This window comes from Limulus polyphemus, unplaced genomic scaffold, assembly GCF_000517525.1.
Source record: "Limulus polyphemus unplaced genomic scaffold, Limulus_polyphemus-2.1.2 Scaffold5866, whole genome shotgun sequence".
Taxonomy (NCBI): Eukaryota; Metazoa; Arthropoda; class Merostomata; order Xiphosura; family Limulidae; genus Limulus; species Limulus polyphemus.
The window spans coordinates 33,910-50,596 of record NW_013671476.1 but is presented as its reverse complement, the minus strand read 5'-3'; the positions used below and the strand labels follow the sequence as shown (position 1 = coordinate 50,596).

Genomic DNA, 16,687 nt, shown 5'->3' with positions numbered 1-16,687 from the left:
AGTTTGCATTGTTCCATGTATAATTAGTACCAGTGTCAGTTTGCATTGTTACATGTGTAATTAGTACCAGTGTCAGTCTGTATTGTTACATGTATAATTAGTGACAGTGTCAGTTTGCATTGTTACATGCATAATTAGTGACAGTGTCAGTTTGCATTGTTACATGTATAATTAGTAACACTGTCAATTTGAATTGATACATGTATAATTAGTGACAGTGTCAGTTTGCATTGTTACATGTATAATTAGTGACAGTGTCAGTTTGCATTGTTACATGTATAATTAGTACCAGTGTCAGTTTGCATTGTTACATGTATAATTAGTAACAGTGTCAGTTTGCATTGTTACATGTATAACTAGTACCAGTGTCAGTTTGCATTGTTACATGTATAATTAGTAACAGTGTCAGTTTGCATTGTTACATGTATAATTAGTACCAGTGTCAGTTTGCATTGTTACATGTATAATTAGTACCAGTGTCAGTTTGCATTGTTACATGTATAATTAGTACCAATGTCAGTTTGCATTGTTACATGTATAACTAGTACCAGTGTCAGTTTGCATTGTTACATGTACAATTAGTAACACTGTCAGTTTGCATTGTTACATGAATAATTAGTAACGCTGTCAGTTTGCATTGTTACATGAATAATTAATAACACTGTCAGTTTGCACTGTTACATGTATAATTAGTAACGCTGTCAGTTTGCATTGTTACATGTATAATTAGTAACACTGTGAGTCTGTATTGTTACATGTATAATTAGTAACAGTGTTAGTTTGCAGTTACATGTATAACTAGTAACAGTATCAGTTTGCAGTTACATGTATAATTAGTAACAGTGTCAGTTTGCAGTTACATGTATAATTAGTAACAGTGTCAGTTTGCATTGTTACATGTATAATTAGTAACAGTGTCAGTTTGCATTGTTACGTGTATAATTACTAACACTGTGAGTCTGTATTGTTACATGTATAATTAGTAACAGTAAGTCTGTATTGTTACACATATAATTAGTAACTTTTTTCTTTAATGTTTGCAACTCATTTTTATTTGAGCCATGAGGTCCAAGGCATGCAGACCAAAGTAACTTAATATTGTAGCATGTAAATAATAAATATCACTCTCTCCCATAAAATATGTTTCATGTGTACAAAGTTTTTAATTTTTTCTCTTAAGTTAAGTTGGAACCTACTAAATACAGTCAACATTTACTAAATACAGTCAACATTTACTAAATACAGTCAACATGTTACTCAGTGTAGCAGAGTCTGATTGCAGACGTTGTCTAATGTTCAACAGGATAGCTACATCTTACACTACCTTACGCCTGCTTTGTAACTTTCCATTGGAGCATAGACACTTCTAGATTCTGGCGATTCCATTTTTGGAAGAAGGAGAAACTGAATGCAGTTTGGAGGCACACTTGCCCTGACTTTTAAGATTTGTGCTTGAAGTTCTGTCAATCACATATATGTGTGTGTTGTGTGTTTGTTCACAATTCATCTACAGCTAAGTAGTCCTGCTACCATCTGGTCAACCTGCTATCTCTAATCCTTCAACAAGCAAACTGTTTTATTTTTAACTTTAACACTTTGTCGTGCCTCTCATTCAACACTATAAATCACTATACCATTGTAGGTAACAATGTGCTAGGTTTATCTTTCAATTACTACAGTATTATTAATGAAAGTTAAAACTATACATAGAATAAAAGAATGGTAAGGTTTTCCAATGTATAATATGTCTTCAAAGAATAAAGAATAATATAAAACAAGTTAAATATCTAATAAAAGTTCTTGACAAAGTTTTGATATTAAATAAGCACTCAAATATCCTAGGGGCAAGACAGTGAATGAAAGTACGATAACCAGGACAGCATTTTGTAGTTTCTTTTAATACAAATCCTACCACTAGAAAATAACAGGACTAATGAGTTTAAATTTACAGATGTGGACAACCAGACAGAGGATACTCCTGGTCTGTTTCAATTATCTTTAAATCTGTTCATACATATCTATGTCTGTATGTACATGTGCTTATATATGGTAAAACCTAGGTTTTACCACCTCTGTAAGCTGAAAAGGCAGCGACCTTTACTTTAATAAATAAGGTTTGAAGCAACTAAAGTGCAGAAGTGAAAAGGATATCACAGTACAGCTCCTTACATGGATCTAGACTGAAGGTGTGGCATAATACACTTTTGTAAAGATGCGGTGTGTAAGAGGTGGAGTTTGAAAGGTTTAAATGAAACCAAAATATAGGGTGGAAGAGACTAATTATGGCATAGCACCTGTGATTACAGTTCTTTAAAACATAATGGTAGGTGGTTCCCTCTACCAGCATACATTCCAGTCACTATGGAAAAAAAAATTCACTTTTGGAATACTTTGAAAAACTTTAGGGCAGTGTCAGACACTAGGGTGTGCAGTTACACTCCCCCGATAATTCTGGTGTGCCATACATTTTTTGGATCCAGCTCTAAATTACACAAGGTTCATTTAAATACACAAAAATAAAATATTTTCTTTAAAAATTTAACTCTAAAACATATTCTTCTTTGCTTTCACTCATATGTTACAATATATCACTCACACTACATCCCGTGCCAAAGAAACCTTCCGCCAAATACCTGGGCATATTAGGCCAGCTGGAAGGTTACATCATAATTATTCATACTGAAACCAACTTTGTAGGTAACTAGTTGATGTACAGTTCACCACTGTCAGGGCAATGACAGCAGTGGTAACCATTAAATGCAAGGTTGGAACCCTAATAATTCTACTGATGGCCCAACTTAACCTCTTTTCTAGCACTCTTGAACAGTCAAGTCTATTACCTAAATGAAAAAGAGGTTATAACTGAGGTCATGTCGTGAGAAAAACAAAATTAACAATCAAATGTAATGTTTCCACATGAACTGAGTGGTTTCTGTCAACATTTGTCAACTAAAAAGCATTGCTTGAAGATACAATGTAGTAACTTAAAGTATCCTAATACAACAGAAAGTTCAAAATCAAAATTAATTTTACAAATTGGCAGTTCATTACAAAATGTAGCTTCTAAAAATACTTTGTACAATTCCATATTAATTCAGCTTGTAGTTTTGTTTGTACGTATCTTTGTCTAATTAATTCCTTCCACAGTTTTGAACTTAACACCTGGATGTCTTTATCTATGTGGTGTGGTCTCCCACTAAGAACGAACCAAGTGGTACTAAAACATGCCTGGAAAGTCATTTTACTCACAAACTAGAGAGACAAAACTTAGTATACATGTATAGTTACTTTGGGCAGGTGTCATAACAGTTTTTTTTTATTTCCGGGAGGAGATAGCTATAGAAACAACTGGGGATAGTGGAAAAGCTTGATCTGTACACACTGTCTTTGTAAATCATGAGGGGGGGGGCCTTAGAACCCCATACCAAAGCACGAGTATTTTATACAAATAATGCATTAATGAATCCCCAAAATCAATTTTTAGTTCTTCACCAAACAAAAGTAGTTTTGATAATAAGTTTTAATATCTAGTAAATATACAATCAACATGTACTAGGTCTAAAATAAAGTTGTTGAATTACATGCAAACTAAAAAATTGTCTCCCACAATATTATTTCCTCCCAGTCACGACATTTGGACTCGTGTCTACCTAGAATAATTTGAAACATGTCTGTCACTACTTGGGGACTGTCTTCAAACAAACAAACCCCATTTTACTTCTTATAATTGTATTTAATTAATAAGAGTTAGTGGGGGGGACCTGATTGAAGTGTTTAATATTATTATGGGAATTTATAGTGTCAATGCATCATTGTTTCTAATACTTAAAGGTGAGAGTGATAAGGTTAGGGGACAAAAGTACGGATTTTGGTTCGGTAGGAGTAATCTTCAGGTAAGAAATGCAGTGAACTTATGGGAAGCTTGATAAATATTTGAAAGATAAAGGTTGGTTTGTAATTCTTTCTTTAAGTTTAATGCATATTTTGGTTATAGCAAAGCCACATCTGCCTATCTGCTGTGTCCACTGAGGAGAATCAAACCCCTGATTTTAGCATTGTAAATCCAAAGACTTATTGCTTTCCCCCCAGGGGACATTTAGTTTAGTGGATGGGATGTTGTTCTTAAATGTTATGTTGTATACAACATTAACCATTTAATTATTCACCTCAAAACTGAGGTGAAACGGAACATTTAACCTCAACAAAGCACCATTTTTCAGGCTATAATTATTTTGTATATTACATACTTACAGAATTTAATAAGCTAAGGTCATGAGCACCTATTTGCAAAAAAAGCTTACAAGTGCTAACACTTAAGCCTAAGAGCATAGTAACGTAACACTTATTACTAATCTTTGGCACAAAATAACCAAATTTCCATGACGGAATAAAGTATTATTACCAGCAGTAGAGAAAAGTGCCATATGGTTCTATGTAACATCATTGTGCGACCTAATGAAACAAAATAACATCTTGTTAAATTTTCTTTCATATTAAATAAATCCAAATTTGCAATTTATCTATAAAAAAATGTACCCCAGGTATTTCATCTTCAGAAAGAAATCTAATACTACAGTGCAGTTTACATCATCTTCACTTTAACCTGAACAAAATGACATTTTTAACAACCATGTATAAAAACAGTTCTACATTAAAATGGACTGTTGACTGACTTAGTGCCACAGACTGTGCTTTCCTTAGTTACAGAGTGCTTAGTCTAAATGAGGAATTGCAGCTGTTACATAAGAAACAAGAACATTGACTTCCGAGCTAACCTGCCCAGCACAGGAACATGCAACAAGAGAAGCCAATGGCCTGGCAAACAGCCCAAAACTCATCACCACCTATAGTTGAAGACTTCCAAAAATAACATTAATATACAGAATTAGGTTGTGAAAGAAACCACCAAACTCGGCTAGTCATTTTGTCTCAAATTAATAAACCTTGCAGGATCACAGGAACAACAGTCAAACACAGAAAAAATACACATAAACATGAACTCTCTCTCTTCACAACAATCTGAAGTTGTTTCAGATAATTCAGTGAAAATAAATTTAACATGATAATTAGAACTGTAATTTCCAGGCAACCCAGATATACTGCACTGTGTTTTACAACATGGAGACACTACACTTTAAAAACAGTGGTGAAATACAATTGTAATCTTCTCATTTTAGATGCACATTGCATTCACTAATGCAGTATTTCATTCTTGTTAGTTACATCTACAGGAGTCGTCTGGAGTACTTATAATTTGTACATACACAGAAATATTTGAACAAACATGAAATTTAATACTCAAAACGTAACTGTCATATTTTCAGACATGCACCAGCAAAATAAATGTCATTGTTGAGAGATTTAAGTAGATACAGTACTAGTCAGTGTCACAATACTGTAAGATGCAAGATCTTTTGGATGAGTAACTTACATAACTCATTATAAATTGTTCCATTATGTAGATATTTCCTTCCTCATTGCAAAAGATTTAGTTAAAGTTCTAAATAATGCACCTTTAACATATTTAACAGGTTCTAAATCATGCACCTCTAACATCTTCAACAGGTTTTAAATGGTGCATCTTCAACATATTTAACAGGTTCTAAATCATGCATCTTCAGCATATTTAACCAGTTTTAAATCATTCATCTTCAGCATATTTAACAGGTTCTAAATCATGCACCTTTAACATATTTAACAGGTTCTAAATCATGCATCTTTAACATATTTAACAGGTTCTAAATAATGCACCTTTAACATATTTAACAGGTTCTAAATCATGCATCTTCAGCATATTTAACCAGTTTTAAATCATGCATCTTCAGCATATTTAACCAGTTTTAAATCATGCATCTTCAGCATATTTAACCAGTTTTAAATCATGCATCATGAACATCTTTAACAGGTTCTAAATCATGCATCATGAACATCTTTAACAGGTTCTAAATCATGCATCATGAACACCTTTAACAGGTTCTAAATCATGCATCTTGAACATCTTTAACAGGTTCTAAATCATGCATCTTGAACATCTTTAACAGGTTCTAAATCATGCATCTTGAACATTTTTATCAGTTCTAAATCATGCATCTTCAACATTTTTATCAGTTCTAAATAGTGCATCTTCAACATTATTTAACAGGTTCTAAATCATGCATCTTCAGCTTCTTTATTAGGTTATAAATCATGCATCTTCAACATTATTTAACAGGTTCTAAATCATGCATCTTGAACATCTTTGACCAGTTCTAAATCATGTATCTTCAACATTTTTAACAGGTTCTAAACCGTACATCTTCAGCATCCTTTAACAAATTCTAAATTATGCATCTTCAGCTTCTTTATCAGGTTATAAATCATGCATCTTCGACATCTTTAACTTTAACTGCAAAGTATACGTTAAAGAATCACATCACAATAGTAAGAGAAGATGCTATAACATTCATATTAATATCTTATTTCCTAATAAAACTACACTTAACAAAATTTTTGGTACACGCATAATGCTATGCAACGATATTTTTAGATCTGTCCAATATAAAGAAATGGTAATATCTAAATATATAGCAGCATTTATTAACAATAAAAGGATGAGTTTTAAAAATAGCAATCAGTGTTCAGTAATAAGCATCCATTTCAAAGTGTTTTTTAATCAGGTCAGTAGTCCTTACTATCTACAGTTGTTGAAGAACAACCATTAATCCCAAGCCAGCCAAGCATTTTTCTTTAGTATCAAAGATTGTCCCACGCATATTTCTAAAAGAACAGATTCTTCTCGAATGAGAGTGGAATATGAACAACAAAAGAAAGTATAAAAAAAAATACAGCTAATTCCAAACCATCATCTCTTTGTCCTAAATTTCAATTCTATGTGCACATGTTGGTCCATTAGACCGATACTTTATTGGAGAATTATATTTACTGTTGTTCTGATTTTATTACGTGTATCTTCATCATATTTGGCATTCTTTTTGTAAACATGAAAACTCTGTTGCACATAAAACATCAGAATTTTTAATAAAGTATTTTAACTAAATATTTGTTTGTGAATTTCCTGAGTCAGTCTAGGTCAGACTCTGGCCCTTTAAGGTAAGACAATGTGGTATGTTTACAATGCTCTTTAGAAATTGTACAAAATAAAATTTATCGGTATTCCATAAAAGCTTATAATTTTCTATAACTCTCAATCAAAAACTTTCATACTAATTAGCAACTTGTCAACTAAAACTTTTATTTACATGCAACAGGTATTAGCACCAACATATCTGTAGATTATGATATATTAATTTATGCATCAAAAGAGGAAGCAAGAAGTTATTGTACATTTTATTTCATATTTTTCAACTTTCCGTTTCACCATACATTGATCATGATGGTTTCACTACAGTTACTGTTAGGATGACAAAATAAGAAATAGAATATCAACTCTCACTGAAATAAAGACTTTAAATATTCATTTAGGAAGCTCTGTAGATTATGCAAATGGAATATGAAAACTGTATGATGAAAAACCTATTTTTATTCTTAACATGGAAATCACCTTGCACTCAGACGATGTCTAAAGCTCATTAACAGAATTATAATAAGTATTAATACCAGTATGCTCTAAGTGGAATGTAATTTGTGACTAATGAGAAGGTTTTGAGCCTGAGTGATGAGAAGACTACCAGTATGTCACTGGTGTATAGTTTTTTACATGATGGCTTTAGATGGTATACCTTATATTAATAATTCAAGCCCCATAGTGCCTTGCCATCCTGCTTTGCAGGTACCATCATTTATTACGAACACTTCCTAACAGAAATTAAATTACTAGATTTCCTGGAAAAGTCATTCTATTTTTGTGTAAAGTCCTGATGTACAAAATAAAAGAACCAGAGCAGTCAATTTTTGTCATTTTTCCACAGTTGAAATAGTGGAAGGTGCTTAATCTTGAGTCCTACTGCACATTAAAATGGATGTGGTAATAAATCCCTCTCACATTACAGTAACTTCCACTGTGCCATAAGATTGAAAAGAGCATCCAAAAATAAAGGTGATCATCAATTTCTGGTACAGTGTTATAAAACCACTTTTATACTTGTTTCTTATAGAGTTAAGGTCTCTCACTCTCTGTGATTACATAACATTATTTTGAGCTACAGCACTTATTTTGTTACCCGAGACAACTTAAATATACAAAACACACACTATCTTCAGTTTTAAACAAATTTTCAATGTTATGTACTAAAAATAAATATTGACATTGACTTAGAAGCTAAAAAAATCATGTTAATTATTGCAATGGATATTTCTTTCAAATTGTAAAATCAAGCAAATGTTGTGTTTTTCTGATGCTCCTTTTTTTCAAATACTAACCACTGTTTTGAGGAGTGTTTTATCTAAAATATCATTCTTTAAGCTACATTCAATATACATGGACATGTGTAGTGTTTGCATATTTATGAAAACCTTTCTGTTACCAGAGAATTGTTTTACTTTTAAATTTCATCATCTTAAGTTAGGGATGTAATTAGTTTGTTATCACATTCAAAACTATTAAGAATATCATATGATGTAACAAAACATACTTTGAATAATGGTAACACTAGAAATGCGCCTCCTCCTGCTATTTCCGTAATAATTGCCAAAAACTTTGGGTTAACAGCACAAAAATTAGAATCCCAGGAGTTCTTGGTAATCCTGATGTTGTCGTAGCACTGCTCTCTTTTCAGTGGCTGTCCAAAAACATGACGAAATTTGCTCTGTCGTACAATCCTGAAGGACATCTATACATAAAAGTGAATGTAATGATCATCACAGAAAAATCAGTATTGCTCTACACTTACAGTTTTAGTAAAAAAGTAAACGACATTCGAGAACATACAGTTAATTAAAACTAAATATCCATAGGTTATCTTGATATTACACAAAATTGTAAATAATAACACATGCTGTTAGATATGTTTCAAGACAAAGAAATCAACAAATTGGTCACTAAAATCACTAGGGAGTAATACTGGCTCAATTTGGGAGCAGCTACCATTTTTTGGACACAAAATTTATGATGCCCAAATTAAAAAAAATTATGTTGTGAAAAAGCTTGACTAGAAATTAAAAACATATTAATAAAACAGATAAAAAAATTTAAATTTTGCTTAAATATTTTCTCTATATCATAGATGCACATCATTATAACATAAAATCTATTATTATTAAATCTATTAGTTCTTTTCCTTCAAGCACCCCCAACAACCACCAGCTCAAATTCTCAGTAAATTTCCACTATGCACAAACATACCTCATTTGCACTTCATTAGCAATGCTCAACTCCATTTTCTGTATTACCCACCATCCAATCTTCCAAATAACAAGAACCAACAAGTGATATTGTGTAAGAAATGTAAAAAAACAACATACAAGTCATAAAAATCACCAACCAACTTTACAAAGAGCAAGAACCAACAGGTGATCTGCCTATGATATGTGCATGCCATTAGCTTTGAGCTAATTCCTATCTAAATTAATGAGCTTAGTTGCTAATGCATGATCACATCATCATACGATAATAGCCCTCCACCAATAGGAGGGTGACACAACCTCCATGTACAGTAACTCCCCTATGCACTTGCACTCATGATAACTTCATTCTTAGATGAGGCAAGAAAAAAAAAGGGCATCAGAAGTGCAAAGGGCAGGTGAGTATCTATCAGAAATACATTTTCAGATTAGGAAAATGTAAATTTCTGAGGGGATAACTCACTTCTGCACACAGAAATGCTAGAAACTCCCATTATAGAGGTGGAAGGGCTGGTGCAAAATTTTACCTAGATGAACTCCCTTAGAAAGTGCCCTAAGGGAAAGCCATGGAGAGTAACACACAATGTCAGGAGCTCCAAAGGGGCACACCCGTGGGAGACTGCATCTCATCTTAACCAGGGTACACTCTTAACCAAAAATGAAAGGAAGGGAAAGGTGAAAGTGCCTTAAATGTCACATGGATTGGTGGAATGTAATCATGACCAGCCTGAGCTCCTGCACACAAGTGGTTGGCGAGCCAAAATGTGTAGTGTGATTAGGGTGCAATCAGATCTTGCAGCTTGTGTTCACCTCAACTCTACTGTACAGACTCTAGTTGCAGGAGGAGGGCACATTAGTTGTGTTAGGGATTACCAATACTACACTGACAGTGTCACTACTACCCTACTTCTCACTGTATTGTGCTAAATCCAACTGGTGAGGATTCTCCATTGTCCACCACCACAGCAGCTAGGAACTGGTAAGTGACATGGATCTTCCATGTTCCATTGAAGAAGAGGAGAGATTCACATTGGAAAGGTCTTTTGGTAGAGATGGCGCAAGTCAAAGAAATGAGCAGTCACTTCCCTGGTGTCAGCTTTTTCCAGGATAGTCCATAGAATTGGTACAGTCTCAAAGGATAAAATAGTTTAGTGGATTTGATTAGCAGTTTCTGCTAATCAACATTGAATTTGATTAGTAATTAGCAAATATTGCTTAGCATTTTTTTTACCATTCATCATTTTAACACATTATGGCAACTAAATCCAGCACTAAAAGTCTTAACTCTTTGTAAAGACATCCACTAATGAAAAAGTGGTAAAAGGTATGTTTTTGATAAAATTTTCATTCAGCTTCTAACTCTAATATTTAATTGTACCATATATAGCATTTCATGAACAAAATAATTCCTGGTATATAAAGTAAAACTTCAAAACTGCAAGAAATACCAAACACCTCAGCTGTCACAAAATAATACAACAATCAATTAACCAGAGCAGAAAGTGTCTTGAAGATATTGCGACTGAACAAGGTTTTCAAAAATGGATTTTTTCCAATTAACCTAATAATTTTTTTTGGGGTAAGACCTCATCACTCTCTTCACAATGTGGTCTCCTTGGCTTTTTGAAGAAAACATGTCTAGTGACTTTTTGGTAGTAATTACCCCTCTCATCACAGGCATCCTTAACTGTGCATTTCACAAGGTTTTTAGTGAGTTACATTCAAAATTTAATTAAATTGCTTTTTGTTTATGTTATACCAATTAGTATAGCATAATATCTAAGTTAATAATCCATATTTTAATAATATAGAAGTTAAGTTTTAATTCTATAAGACAGTATTAAAAAAGATCCTGAATTTCCTCTAGTGTAAGAAATGACAGTTTTTCTATAGGCATCCCCTCTTCTCTAATCTATTCACCACCCCTCTAATAAGTATAAAATTTAATGTAAATTACTCACTATAAAATCATCTTTGCTCAGACAAACCATAATTGTTATAGCCTTCAATCTTGTTTGGTTACAGAGCCATCAAATAGAAAATGAGACTCCTCTTGCCACACCCACCTGCAAGATCCTCTCTTTCAGGATTTGTTAATAGTTCTCTCTTACATTTAATACAATATTATTTTTAACCAGCAGAAACCTAAGGTTTTCATCTATTAAATGACATATTATATTATGTTGTTTTCTGTACAGAAAAATGTTAACTTCTCTTTCAATACAAGCTTCGTTCCAATGGGAAACAAATTGATTAGCTTGGATGAATTTGTAACAGCTCTTGTAGCATAATTAGAAAGCCAGAAAAACTGTGATATTTATGGGACATTGTCTACTTTTTGCATGTTATTATTCTATGTCCTTTGGTGCATTATTTAATTAAGTAAACGTTATTTAGTGCATTACTACCATTAGTATAAAAAAAGAAGGATTAAGTGTCATCGACAGTTGACAGCAAAAAGAACAAGATCTGGTTAAGTACTTTATTCCTTATTTTCCTGTGTATTATTTATTTATTATTATAAAAATAACTCATGTGTAAAAACATAAAACTCTTTATGTTAGGTAAGGTTAGATTAGGTAAAATTAATAATAATGACTCGATATATTCACGGACAAATCTTTAGTACAAATATTTCATTAAAAAACTGATTTTGTGTACAAGTGAATTGTAATGTTTACTAAACTTCTGCCAAATTTTATGAAGATACACATACTGTATTAAAAGTTATAGTATTAAAACTGCATACAAGTAAAAATGGTCACATGGTCGGTCCTTGGGACCAAGCCCATATAGAGTGTTTGTAACCAACTGAATGCTAAATGTGCAGTGCTTGTACTGTAGGTACATACTCTTAGTCTAGTCGGCTACATTGTGGGCACTGACTGGGTGCATTCCAAACATCATGAACAAACTACTAAAAAGTGTATATGTATGCAATATACACATGACAAGGTGTGAAAATACCGTATGTGCCATTTGGCATGAATTTTCAAGAAATGAACATCAGCTTTGACTTTGCTACATCATACTGAAATGTTATAGTATTTTCACTGTGTTGTTGGAGGTTTCAAAGACAACATATAAGAGAAAGGAATGATTCACAATGGATGATGGACTGGACATGTGAAGATGGAGGTACAATATCTCTTGATTAAAAAGGGGCATGTGAAGTTGAAGCAACAGAGAGGGGACATTAGATAGAGGGAGGGCCTCTGGACACTATGGAAAGAAGCATAGAAAACCAAGGCTGAGATGTCTAAAGAAGTGTCACCAGGAGGACTTGACAAGGAGTGTCATATATCAAAATGAAGATGTGAGAAAGAAGTTGAATAAGAGGATAGGCATGTAGAAAAAGTTGAAGCCAGGCCTGGCTGAGAACATTCACAGACAGAGCCAATGGATGAGGAAGAGGGGACCAGAAGAGAGGAAGATTAGAGATGAGAGGAGTGGCAAAGGTGTCCATGAGAAAACCAAACAAAAGATTTGGATGTGGAGACCACACTAAGAACAGAATGTGGTCTGGCTGAGAGAGGTAGTCCACGACAAGGTTCATAGATCCCACCATAAGATAAGCAACAAGAAAGATTCAATAGGAATGAGCCCAGAAGAGGAGGTCCAATGCATGAAAGAAAAGAGTCCCAGAAAGGGTGCCCCCTAGACAGTTGATGTTAGAAACGATCACAGAATTGTCAGAGTGGATCATGACCTAGTGATTCATCAGAAGAGACAGGAAATGGGAACATGCCCAAGGAACAGGGAGAAGTTCGAGCACGTTGATGTGGAGTGAACTCGCATCCTGGGTCCAAATGCCAGAAGCCATGTTGTCATTCAGAGATACACTCCAACCTGATAGAGAAGCACTAGTGATGAGATAGAGATCTAGTCTGGGAGGATGGTAAGAGAATGCTGGATGTAGGATTGGCACAGTCTAGTCACCATATTAAATCCTCAAGTAAAGGAAAGGGGAGGTAAACAATCAAGGACAATGGGACCCAAGAAAGAATCCCTTGGTCTTGCAACATCCATTGGAAAAGAAACACCCCCAAAGGAATGAGGGGTTCCAGGGAAGCCAGAGCCCCCAGAAATGAAAGAACCTATCATGCAGGATGAGATTGAGATACAAATCTCAGTAACCAGACATTCCATGGCTCACAGATGAAGAGAAAAAGGCTGACCCTGACTGAGACAAGAGTTGAAGAAAACATCCAAATGTATCAAATACTGTGTGGGCATGAGAAAGGACTTGGATATTTGAATACATATGGGGCCAACACTATGTCGAAGGGAAGAGCATGGAATTGGAAGATGCAAATATGATGGACAAACATAGAAAACATCTGGAGGATGGGGCAATTGGGAATTGCAGGAAGATATCTGACACGTTGACCTTGGTCATCCACAAACCAGTTGAAAAGACCATTGGAAAGAGAAAATAAATTCTCCAACTTGAATGATGGAATGACCACAAATTGGTTTTGAGATAATAGGTTGATCACCAAATGCTAGTCCCCACAAAGATGAGAGGAAAACCCAGAGAAGGGGTGTACACTCTCCAATTGGTGTATTCAGATATAAGATCTGATACCACATCCTTGAGACAATGAAGATAGATGGAGTCAGAAGGAGAAGAAAATATATGTGAAGTGGAGACCATAGGAGAGAACATGAAAAACCCATCTATCAGCAGAAGACCGAGACCAATAGCAGGTGAAGAGAAAGAAACAGATACTCACTGAGCCCAACTTGACAGGATAGTAACTGACAAAGAAAATGAAAAATCAGTTATCAGGTAGTGGGAGGAGGAGAAATAAGAAGGCTTGGAAGCCAGATTGGGAAGGGTAAGGGTAGACTGAACAAGTTTAGGAACAGGAGTCGAAGGGAAAAGTTGAGAAAAATGAAAAGTGTGGAAAGATAACGAGCACTGAAGTTGTGCAACTTTACCCTGAATCTCCAGGGAAACAATAAAACCACCAAAGACTCCTGGGTAAAGAAAGGGAACCTGAAGAAGACATGTACACAAGGAGGAGGAGGAAGGTGTACATTAATGAGGAGTGCACCTAGACCCAACAAATCTCAATACCAGAGGAACCAAGTAAGGAGGGACAGAGTAGAAGAAGAGAAACAGATAAAGGTGGTAAAGAGAAAGGAAAAAATCTTTCCAGTGGACCCCACTGGGCATGATGAAGTGTCCCTCACAAAAGATGAATGTAAGAGAGGTAACATAGGAGGGTGATCAGAAAAAGAGGAAGACACAAAAATAGGGAGCTGGAGAATGAAATAGAATGCAGGGGATCTGCTCCCCAAGCAGGTAAGAGAGAGTTATAAAGAGATGGAACATACAAAAGGAAAGGAAGAATGGTTGTAAGTCAGGACAAAGAATCACAAACATGAGGGGGATGAGGCATGTGGAGCTGTTCAAGAAAGGAAACAGTATAAACCCCATGAACATGCAAAGGTGGAAAGCCATAGCAGACCTGAAACTGGGATTATGGAGTAAAGAACAGGAAATATTAAAGGACACTGGCAAAAGATAATGAAAAGATCATACTTGAGAAAGCATATTCGGAAAGAATTTGGAAGGTTGAGGACATTCCCAGATCAGTAAGACATTGCCTGCAATTAACAATTGAAGTGCAGTGTTATGTTCTTGTGTAATAGTTTATAGTAAGTAAAAATTGTCATTTTTTTGTGAAGGAGGGTTTATATTGAACTTCTTCAGATAGTTTAAAGATACTAAAAGATAGTAATATTATAATTACTAATATCAAATTTCCTCATGCAATCAGATTGCTAATTATATCTATAGGTATATCTGAAGTATAAGTTTTCAGAAGCTATAAGTTTTGGGTTACAAAAACAAATGTTCACAGTTTCCAAAATATCTTTTGATCTTTCTTGACACACTTCCACAACCAGAAGAAAGAGGATTTTGAGCATTTATGTATTGGTCTCTCAAAAGTAATTCACATTTTGGTTCGGAAAACTACTACCCACATAGTAAATATCAAGCTGCACAAGATATAAATCAAATTGAACATTAAGCCTGGAATTTCAAAATCTTCTTATAGTGATTTCTAATATTAATATAAATTAACCATGGCTGGGTTTTACCTTGTAATAATTACAATCTTCTTACAGTGATTTTTAATATTAATATAAATCAATCATGGCTGGGTTTTACCTTGTAATAATTACAAATCTAAGAATACCTTGTTTACAATATTGTTTGATTTTGAGCAAAAAAGGTGCTAATCTAACGGTAACACACACAAAGGACAGTAACTGCATGTAGACAGTTTTCTGATTTAAGGTGCATGAAAGAGAGCTACTACATGTGGACTGTTTTTTCCATTAAGACACACAAGTTATAGCTACAACTTGTGGACTTTCCTGATTTAAGACTCATGAAGGAGAGCTACTACATGTGGATTGTTTTCTGATTTAAGGTGCATGAAAGAGAGCTACTACATGTGGTTTGTTTTCTCAATTAAGACACACAAGTTATAGCTACTACTTGTGGACTTTCCTGATTTCAGACACATGAAAGAGAGCGACTACATGTGGACTGTTTTCTGATTTAAAACGCATGAAGGAGAGACGCTACATGTGGACAGTTTTCTGATTTCAGACACATGAAAGAGAGGGACTACATGTGGACTGTTTTCTGATTTAAGACTCATGAAGGAGAGCTACTACATGTGGATTGTTTTCTGATTTAAGGTGCATGAAAGAGAGCTACTACATATGGTCTGTTTTCTGATTTAAAACGCATGAAGGAGAGACACTACATGTGGACAGTTTTCCGATTTAAGACACAAAGTAAAGTTACTATTTGTGGACTGTTTTCTGATTTAAAACGTGTGAAGGAGAGATATTACGCGTGGACAGTTTTCTGATTTAAAACACATGAAGGAGAGCTACTACATATGTTACTGTTTTCTCAATTAAGACACACAAGTTATAGCTACTACTTGTGGACTTTCCTGATTTCAGACACATGAAGGAGAGCTGCTATGTGTGGACTGTCTTCTTACTTAAGAAACAGGAAGGAGAGCTATTACATTTGTACTTTTTTCTGATTTAAGACACACAAAGGAGAGTTATTACATGTGGACTATTTTGTGATTTAAGGGACATAAAGGAGAGCTACTTTATGTGAATTGTTTTCTGACTTGAGATACACGAAGGAGAGTTACTACATGTGGACTATTTTCTGATTTAAGATAAATGAAGGAGAGTTACTACATGTGGACTTTTCTGTTTTAAGAAGCATGAAGGAGAGATACTATATCTGAAGTGTTTTCCGAGTTAAAATCAATAAAGGAGAGTTAGTACATGTGGACTTTTCTGATTTAAGAAGCATGAAGGAGAGATACTATATCTGAAGTGTTTTCCGAGTTAAAAT

The 16,687-nt window shown here is 34.3% G+C and overlaps 1 protein-coding gene across 1 annotated transcript in view; it reads right to left on the bottom strand.

The window, feature by feature from the left end:
• LOC106473081 (coronin-1B-like) overlaps positions 1-16,687 on the bottom strand; it is a gene marked incomplete at its 3' end in the record, with an annotated part of 27,540 nt that overhangs the window by 6,653 nt on the left and 4,200 nt on the right. The window contains exon 2 of the mRNA XM_013933758.2: positions 8,571-8,768. Within this exon, the coding sequence (XP_013789212.1) occupies positions 8,571-8,768 (198 nt within the window). The remainder of the gene's footprint in view (positions 1-8,570; positions 8,769-16,687) is intronic.